This window comes from Trichechus manatus, unplaced genomic scaffold (genome assembly GCF_000243295.1).
Source record: "Trichechus manatus latirostris isolate Lorelei unplaced genomic scaffold, TriManLat1.0 scaffold00168, whole genome shotgun sequence".
Lineage (NCBI taxonomy): Eukaryota > Metazoa > Chordata > Mammalia > Sirenia > Trichechidae > Trichechus > Trichechus manatus.
The window spans coordinates 2406182-2416457 of NW_004444104.1; the positions used below are offsets into that span (position 1 = coordinate 2406182).

Below are 10276 nucleotides of genomic sequence, written 5' to 3' on the forward strand. Positions count from 1 at the left end.
ATTAGATACATGAAACAAAGCATACTTCAAAAACAACAAATAAATAAACAGAAACAAAGACAACTCTTTAAAAAGACTCCAGTAGCCTTAATGTTGGCTGCAGTCATAGCAGATCAACCAGGCTCACAAGGGATTACAAGGATTGGAGATTTTCTGAGTAAAGGGCTCAAAACCAGACTCAAGTCACAGTCACAAACAAGTTTTTCAAAAGGCAACAATAATTTTTTACATGTTTACAAAGTGTGGAAAGAAAAATGAGTCTTGCCTGGGTCTTTTCACTACACACTACACACACACACACACACACACACACACACACACACAAACACACACATGTTCCACATCACATTGGCATTATCACCCTCACCAGTATCATTTCTAGAAATTGAAAAGGCTGGAAATAAAACTCATCCTGGAAAAATAACAACCAGTGGACTTCGCTTTAAATGCAAAGGGACAAAATTTATTGACTGAATTAAACACAACAGTTAAAATGGCAGTGTCGTCTTTTCATTTTAGGATGCTTGAATAAAATAAGAAAAGTGCTATTAGTCCAAGCTTCTTACATTCATTAGAAGAGTGACTATCAAAACAGCAACATGCGCAATGGTACATATGCACAAAATGGAATTATATCAACAAATATACAAAATACCCAAAATAAAATATTCACAGGTTTAAAAATATAAACATTGATTCATCTATCCCATTAAACCATTGGCATGGAGAAAAGAGAAAAGAATCTATTGCTATTTAGAATCCTTTTTTAAAACAAGTTTTTGAAACATACAGTAGTTCTAGGAGACAATTTTTAATGTTTTGGGGGGGGTTCTAACATTCTATTATAAAAATAATATCTATAAACCTACTAACAATTTTCCTCTTGTGCACAAAAATAATACAGTCAAAAGCTTATCCTCAAAGATATGCTTGACTTTCAGGAAAACTAATTATAGAAATGGAGTTTCTCATTTGGGTTTTCTTTGTCATTATTTTCAAATAACCTGCAATTCTTTATATTACATTGAGATACTTTACATAAATAATTTGGGCAAAACCTGAAGTTAGCAATGCACCTGTTCGGTAGCTGGTGTCAAGTAAAAATACACAAATTTACTTGCCTATCATGTCAAACCCATTTTCCCTGATATTGTTGGTAAATCTACCACTATCAGACCCATCAAGTTCAGTTAAATTTATCCTGGAAGCAACAGAAATGCTAAATATTATTTTGGTAGAGTTTCTTCTCCTTTATTTAGAAATATAGTGAAGGAATAAATGGTTGCAATGTAGATATTTAAGGAGTTTCATTAATTCCTTCAGGATAGAAGGGACCATTTTATAACGTTTTAACAATTAATTCCTGCGTGTCTACGCTATGCCCCTATGCTATATGACCAGGTACTTTTAGTATTTCTGCCTTAGTTTATTAAATGATCCAGGTAGATATCTGACAAAGTTTAATATGTCTCCAATAAACAATAACCCAAGCTATCTTTTATTAAAAATATATCTTCTCATACAGAGCAGAAAGTTAAACTCTACCCAATTATTGAGTAATTTCCAAAAATTACTCATTTTCAATTCACTAGAAAGACCTTCCATCGGTTATTGAATTCTTCCACTACATCTCATTAAAATGAGGTTTAAAATTCAGACACAAGCACTTGACCAAGTGTAAGCACCCCATATTTTAGTAAAATAACATCAGTTGGGACACAATGCCGTTTCAAACTGATTTTCCCTAAACACTGAGCGTGGCATCTTACTAGAATCAGGAGCAAAGAAAACTCAGGTTGCAACCTGCCAGATTCACTACTGAAATTGCTTGTGCTGGTTTTATTTCTTATAATACAGCCATCAGACTTTAAAATCTGGATGTAGACAGGTTAGTATATCATTCTAAAATGATTGGTGTATATGGTCCCAAATTTTGACTGGCCCAGGTGAGAAAAAAAACTTGCAAGACTCTTTACCCTTCAGACTTGCATGTTATTTGGATTATATAGAAACATCAAGTAATTTAAAAAAAAAAACCACCAAATTTACTTTGAACTAAAATAGTTATTATTTTAATGCTATCCACAATCATCAAAATCTATTTTAGCTCTTGAAATTGAGACATTTGATTAGTTTCTTGTTTTAAGTTATACAAAAATTGAATCTCATGGCTTAAAAAGATCTGTAATTAAAGCATAAACTTAAGAGTTAGTTTCATGGTTCACATTCTGTCCTTGTTACTTATTAAATGAATGAATTTGGACAAGATACTTAACCTTTCTGAGCACCATTTTCTTCCTGTGTGGAATGGAACCAATGGTTGTTGTGAACAATAAATAATGTCAAATAAAGCACAGGATATAGTGCTTGGTACATAGCAAACACAGCATATGTTAGTTTTTTTAAGTTAATAATGAAAATTTCAAATACACAATGGCTGGCACATGGAAAATGTTCAATATATATTAGTTGAGTGAATTAATGAACCAGAAAATACAGGCCAGAATTCCACAGTCATAGACAGAACATAGGAGGAACTGCTGTGGAAAGAGGCAGGTGCTAATTTCTGCAAGTAAGGATGTATCAAGTCCAGGGATAACTCTACTAGCTGCCATTTAAACAAACAACACAGAACATCTAGAAAAGCCTAGTAGGGGCTTAAGGTGGCAAAACAAAAAGTGAAATATGCTTGGAATGACTGAAATTCTCAGGGAAGAAGTATTGCCATGACAACAGAAGAGATTTCTGTCTGTACTTTCGATGTTAATCCCTCAAAGGAGAGGACGTCTCCCCCGGAAGACAGACAGTTTGCCTCCTAACTGTTCTACAGTGGCAGACTAGCCTGTGAGTGACTGTGAGCCCCGTAATCTCTGACACAAAACCAGCTTTCAGCTCCATGGACGTGGGTGAGCTTCTTTCTATTGAAAGTGAACTGGTCTGACATTACGGAGTTCTTAGTTCCTCATCACAGTAAGTTACTAAACGAGTGTATCTCCCTGTCCCAGAGACTAAAGAGAGACAGTGAGCGAGAAAGAGATGGAAGGTGATGGAAACAAATAAAACTTGAATTCAAGATGTCATACTAGGGAGAGAATAGTAACCGAAAGTTGGCAGTTTGAACCCACCAGCAGCTCCACAGGAAGAAAGACCTGGCGATCTGCTTCCATAAAGATCAAAAAAAAAAAAAAAAAAACCCACCGCGGTAGAATCAATTCCAACTCACAGTGACTTTACAGGACAGGGTAGAACTGCCCCATAAGGTTTCCAAGGCTGCAATCTTTACGGAAGCAGACTGCCACATCTTTCTCCCACAGAGCGGCTGGTGGGTTTGAACTGCCGACATCTTGGTTAGCAACCCAGCGCTTAACCACTGCACCACCAGGCCACGTGGGGCAGTTCTACTGTGGCACGTAGGGTTGCAGTGAGTTGGCATGAACTCCAGGGCACACAACGACGACAACCTACGGCTGTTAAAAGGACTAAGTGAGTAAATATTTGCAAAGCTCTTAGCAGTGCCTGGCACATAGTAAGTGCTCAACAAACGTTAATTGTTATAATTCCTATATTATTTTTAGAGGAATTTGTGAGACTCAATCCACTCTACCCTTCCCCAACCTCACCCCTCTCTGCTCCACCCCACAAACTATAAGCAACAAATACAAATACAAAAAAGTAAGTAAAATAAAATAAAGATATTTTTAATGAATATTAAGAAAATCCAATTACAGTACAGCTATGTGTGAGCTCCACTCTTAATGGGTTTTATTAAGTATTAGATACAATATATGCCCAATAAATATGTGCTGCATTGAATTAACATACATTTCAATAACAAAATGTGCCCAATTTCAGTTGTGGAGGCTTTGTGACTATTTCAATCCTTCCCTTTTCAGTTTGAGAAGGAATTCCTTTCTATAATCGTGAAGCTATCCTTCAGAATCATCCCACAAAAACATTATCTGCAGTGACATAATAACACTCCTTATAAGTGGCTATTGTTGCAACACACTGTCACCTTTAAGCCATCATCACAGTGAAAAGGTTTTGAGAGGGAGCCCACGACAGCCATCAGAAACTCTTCAGAGCAGGATGGGGTCACAGAGTCAATGGCTGCTTTGAGGGGACCCACACTTACATATTACACTGACAAGGTTACAGCTCCCTTAGTTTTATGCAGTAAATTCTGGCCATCCAGGCTCTAAAGGAGACCAGTCTGCCATGTACTAGCCCTTTGGTCCCAAACTCTTGTATAAATATTTTTGTGTAATGAATTGCAAATATGTTAAGAAATACACTGTTCATTCCTTGCTCTGCCTGGAGAAGGGGAAATGGAAACTGGGTTGGGCCTAGGTATTTGAGTTTCTCCTCATATTTCATCCAGGTACTTTTAAGTGGCTCTCCTCAGTGGGGGTAAGGGGCAATCATGATACTTTTTCCTTAGAGTTAAAAGTACAAAATTCTCTGAACTGATTTCTTAACAATGATAATGGAAGCAAAGTATATGCACATATACCAGCACATGCCTTAGTAGAAGCCAAGCACAGGGGAGGCAAATTCATGTTTGTGATTCAAGAAAGAAATTGAGAGAGTACGTGATAGAAGGTAATGAGTTCTAATATGCAGATGGACAAATCATGCTAACATCACATAAAGTGTGCCATTACTGATGTCTGAGGATGTCAAGCAAATATGATGAAAACAAAGAGAGGGGGGATAAAGCTGTCTTATTCAATCTCTTCAAAGTTAGCAGAGTCACCTTCAAAAACAAATCTAAACAAAGACGTAAATAACGAAAACTCTTAGAAAATGCAGTCAAAGAAATCTTGATACCTAATACAGTCTTTTTACCTTGAGAAATGTGCAAGCAAATGGTTATTTGCATATTCATTTAAATGCAAATACTTGAAAACTACTTCTGAGTAATGAATAAACCCTTTAAGCTCAGGAAGTCATTACTTTCATAGATGTTAAACATGTTGCTCTTAAATAGGCAGAAAATTTCTGGAAAATGTGAGTATGGAAAGGAAGCCCTTAATGTTCTGCATTCCACTGTTGTTATTAGGTGAAATAATAAAAATCCATTTCCTACTGTGATTAGTTAAAATGCTATATAGTACAGTTTCTCCCTGTTGGTGCTAATGGAAGAATAAAAGCACCAACCAGAGTGTTCAGGTATCGTTGTACGTACAATGTAGACATTAAAGGCAGGCTATCTTTATATAGAGCTGCTAAACTGGCTGAAAAATTCAGGTCCAATAATTGATTTGACTTTTACCTTCTAATTTGGCCAGTTCTTTGCCCAAAATGACTTAATCTACCAAGTATTAGAATCATACATACAGGACAAAAGGCGTCATCAGCCCATATCCAATCCTAAATTTAAAAAATCAGCAAACACGAGGGCCTGTAGAATCCTCACAAGGTGATTAGATAATGCATTAGTAATAATTTGGAAAGTGAATCCATTAAAATCCTAAAAAAACCATCTCCATGAGCATGAATGAGAGAAAGTAGCCCTTGGTACAAGAAAGCAACTATAATCTTGTTCAATGATCTCTTTTCTACGCTTGCAAATGGTTGACAAGCCACTCTTCTTGCTACCCCAATGCTTTCCCCATAACAATTTATTGACGCTGTTTAATTTATTCACTGAATCCTTCATTTGACTGGTATGGGTGGACTTCTTTAAATATATATTTAGTAAAAACACACAGAAAATACATGGGGAAAAAATAATAAAAAATGAAACAAAATATTTTAAGTCTTGTATAACTAGTTCCTTTACCGGCAAGGGGAAATAAAGGTAAAACTTTGCTAACATTTTCCTTTACTTATACTCAAGAGGACATAGTATAGTAGTGTAAATGCCAAAATAAGCCCTGAAATTGTGAAAACAAAAACAGTCTGTTCTTTGAGTGCTTATGAAATAGATTGCCTTTACTATTATAATTCTCTCATCAGTTCTTCAGGTACACTCAACTTTCCTGTACAATTAAATGTAAGTTTGCCACAGATTCATGCAAACTAGCCTATAACCCTTGCATGAAAATGCTCAAGAAGGAAATAAAGATCCTTTGTTTTACAGCTAGTAATAAAATTGATGTGCTCTCCAGTCACTAGGGGGGAAATGAATGTATTTGGGGTCTAAATAATACTATCAGCATTAAATCAAATTTAACTCACTTTCTCAAGACAGAAAGAATTTCTACAGTATTTCCAAATCTACAGTGGACTTCTTTTGTCTGTTAGTTTGTGCATGGTTCAGTGAATGCATGAGCATGTGTGAATGCGCGTTGCTTCTACGGTGGAGTATTCAGAGTGCTTAAGGCTATGTCTGAGCGCAGGGCCTCATCTACAGACACAGAAGAAATTAAATATTAAAACGTTACTTTGAAATAACATTAAGGATCGGACCCAATGCAATAAAAGCCAGTAACCAGACTAATGAAGCAGCCAAGAAATTCAGCAAACCTCTCCCACCTCTTTCAGTTGAACGGTTGCAAACGCAAAAAGAGGAACAACCTGCCTTGCAGTGCTGGCTCAGATTTGTTTTCCCTTGATGTCCCTTTATCTTGTTACTTCCTTAATATTATTACAATAGGTTTTCATACATCTAACTTGCCTTCTCCTTTCCTTTAGGAGACAGAAAACAACTGAAAAAAGCGTGTAGTATCGGTTCATCGCTTAAGCAGTCTCCCTGAAAAATGGAAGTTATATAAAAGTGCTTATGCCATTTAGAGCTGTGTAGCTTTTGCTTGAATATGTCCAATCGTCCTGATACAACGAATCTCCTCCTACCAGAAGCTCTGGTCTTATGATTAAATACACCAAAATGAATTTTGAAGAGGATATTAATTTAATCAGTAGACTCTTAAAAGCATTCTAGGAACTGTTTCAGTTTATCATTCAAACTATCTTGGCATATAGTAAACCTTTCTGATATAAATGTTTCCTCTGAAATATTAGAAAACATACATAGAAGAAAACCATTTTTCAAAAACATCTTGGCATAAGGTGTTTACGATACATAAGCTTGCCAAGGTCACATTCTGAACATATCTGTCTCGGTCAGGAGTCTATGAAGCACAAGTCAAATGTCATGAAAAGCTGTATTCCCCACCGTACCACCCCCCACCCCCCGTTTCTCTTTATATATTCCTCATTCTGGACTCCTCATACTGAAGAATGGTTGGATCCATAATTTTATAATCAAGGTAATATCTCTGAAAATCAGAGTTTGGGGTAAGAAACAAATAGATTCTTACCCAAGACAAGGCAAAACTGTTCCTCTGTAACAGCAACACAATAGATTTTTTTTCTTTTTTTTTTTGTTTTGAGAGCCAGAGAACCCATAAAAAACAAAAACAGATTTGCTTCAGGTTACAGTACAGAAAAGAATATCAATGGTTTGGGGACAGTCAACATATCTAGCTATAAAACCAGGATTTTAAACCCTAGGTTACTGACAGACTAGAAAATGGTAACAGCTGGATAAACTGTAAAAGATGCAATATCTACATATGAAAAGGTTACAATTTATAAATGCTAAATTACCGTGTTTATTAGCATTTAGTGAAATATTTCCCTGATCCTGATTTCTGCACTGGGTGAACACAAAAAAAGCAAAAGCCTGCTCTGCTGAGCTTTTTATTTCTCCCCAAACAAATGACTGAAATCAACTAAACCCAAACTCTCCTTTATTTTGCTAATGGTAGGTATTTCTCTATTTTCATACCTAGCAACTGCCAGTATGGAAGTTTGCTGCCAATCAATGATGCCCTCTGCTCATCAGGTAAGAGACCTGGCACTTTCAGCTTGGTAGGTGTTTTCCACAGTGATACAGAAAAGGGTCTTTGTTTTTTCCTAAATGGAAAAGGAAGGAGGGAAGTGTCCTGGAAGAGGTGGCCTCCTCGGGTTGCACAGTCTATTCCTCCAGCCTTCTGGACCCGCAGCACAGCCCAATCTCCTGGTATGACCCTTATTTAAGTTTGGTTAAGTCCTGTTTTCTGCAAAGGCAAGTAAAGGTGACTTCTGAGTGTTCAGTGCATTAAAAATAAAATAAAAACAACCAAAAAAGATTAAAAGGTAAAAAAGAAAAAAAGTGCTTGAAAATGGATCTCAGGGACTTATCTCAGAGCAGACCCAAGGTAGCAGCCCTCTCTGGAGCACCCTGCCCCTGCCCAGAGCCCGCAGACCTCCTTAGTGCAGGCTCTGGAGCAGGGGCGGTCCTAACGCCTTTCTTTCGGGGAAGCAAAACTGATTTGAGTGGTGTCCAGTGGAAAGCTGTATTCCTTGACATGTGGTCCATCTTGGCCTCTGAGAGCTCACAACTTTTTGGCACCGTCGTGGCACGCCGCCGCTCGCATGGTGGTCCCGGCCAAGCCCCGGTTGCTGACCCTGCGGACCAGCACTTTGGAAACGGGAATTTTCGTTCTGGGCATCTCACTCCGAGTGGGTTGCTGGTGCACAATAGGATGGCTGGAGGGAAGGTTCGCGAGGTGCTTGATGCTAATCGGGATTTTAGAGTCCTTCAGCAAACTGCCTGGTGTTCGCAACGGACAGGTTATGGTGACCGGAGATACTGGCTTTAACCGGGACAAGCAGGACATGTCTTCGTTGGCTGGAGGGACCGTGGGGCTTTCATCGGGGTCCGCGTAGAGATCGTAGAGAGCATCCCCACTGTAGCTATCCCGGGGCAGGCCTGCCTTCTTACCGCTGCTGGTGCTGTCTTCTTCCGGGCCAGGCGTGGTGGAGTCCCAGTAGCCTTCGTCACTGTTGGGGACACCTTCCTGCTGCTCCTTCTCCAGGTGCTTGGTGTCGTCCTTCTGCTGGGGCTCAATAGGAATCCGGTTGAGCCTCCTGCGCTTGACCAAGGACACATCCTTAGCCGCCTCAACCCACCTGGCGTCTTTGGCAGTCTCAGGTAGTACCTTGGTCTCCAGAGCCGCCGTTGCCTTCACTGCCACCTCCTGGGGGCCTTGGACTTGATCCTCGGTCTGGGAAAGCATGTCCCAGAATTCCTGGAGATAGGTGTTGTCCACCTCATCTGGGCTGGCCATCTCTTCCCCACCTCCTTGGTAGGCCAGCATGCTGGTGTTCTTTTTAGAGAGAACTGGCTTGCCTGGCCCAGGGGCATTCTTGTCACAGCTGGGACCTGCCTCCTCCTCTTGGTCTGCAATAATATCTCCACAGCCTGTAAGAGAGTCAAAGCTTTTCAGTGAAGTCACGTCAGAAAACATCAAACAAATACGATCAATCGATGGCTCTGAGGGTGGATCAATAGAGGCAGGGTCAGGGACGGCAGACTCTCCGCCACTGCCACATTCAGATTCAACAAGGGGCATGGTCTGTATCAGAACGTCACCTGTTCTGGAGGCATCCTCGTCCTCAGGGACCTCAGGGGAGACCCGAGGCTTCTCCTCGCGCCGGTGCCCAGCAGCCTGCTCTGGCCGCGTGCTCGTGTCGTTATGTAACCCGGGACTCCCAGCCTCGCCGGCGCTCCTCACTGCAGCCAGGTCTGCGGACGCGGGCACCTGCTCTCCCTCGCGCGGCTCACCTGGTGGCGCTTTCTGAGCGTCCTTGCTGGCGGGTGCGGGCTCGCCTGCAGGTCTGGGGGCACCTTCTTTGACGCACTCCAGGCTGGCCGTGAGGGACCCCGGCAGAATCAGGCTGCCCTGGCCCCCGGGGGGCTCCTCCTTGTCCTCCTCCTTGGCCCGCTTGTCCTTCCTGTGCCAGCGCATGCTGTTAAAGATGCCTTTCAGCCCTCGCTTTTGTTTGCTGCCAGCCTTGTGCGGCTCTGCCGGCTCGCCTTTGCCGTTTTCCGACCGCCCGTTCTTTTTCAGGAGGGAGAAGAAACTGTGGGACTTGGCCACCGAGCTGTTGGCCAGCAAGCCCACGGCGGTCACGGCCGCCCTGGGGGGCTCGGGCTGGGGCGGGTCCCCGCGGCCTCCCGCGCCGCCCGCGCCGCCGCCCCCGCGCGGGTCCTCCTTCCTGCCGCCCTCCAGCACCGCCACCTCGGCCAGGCCGTCATGAGTCCGGCTCCTCACCATGCCCGGCTTGCCCGAGCCTTTTCCGTCCCCTTTGCTCCTGACTCCGAAGATGCTGGGCATGGTGCCCCCCGTTTTCCTCTTCTTAAACAATTTGAAGGCAGTTTTATTGATCTTGCCCGCCGGCTGCTCCGCGGCCGGCGTTTCTGCAGCACAATCACAATGCAAGTCCATGTCTGCCGAGCGCGTCCCGGCCGCGCCGCTCCTGCTCCTGCAGCCCCCGCGGGTGC

At 41.7% G+C, this 10276-nt stretch overlaps 1 protein-coding gene across 1 annotated transcript; it reads right to left on the minus strand.

The window, feature by feature from the left end:
• Positions 1-8324: 8324 nt before the first annotated feature.
• Positions 8325-10232, minus strand: AMER2 (APC membrane recruitment protein 2). The gene has a single exon (XM_004386562.1). It carries the CDS (start codon positions 10218-10220, stop codon positions 8325-8327), a length of 1896 nt encoding a protein of 631 aa, XP_004386619.1. The 5' UTR covers positions 10221-10232.
• Positions 10233-10276: the final 44 nt, after the last annotated feature.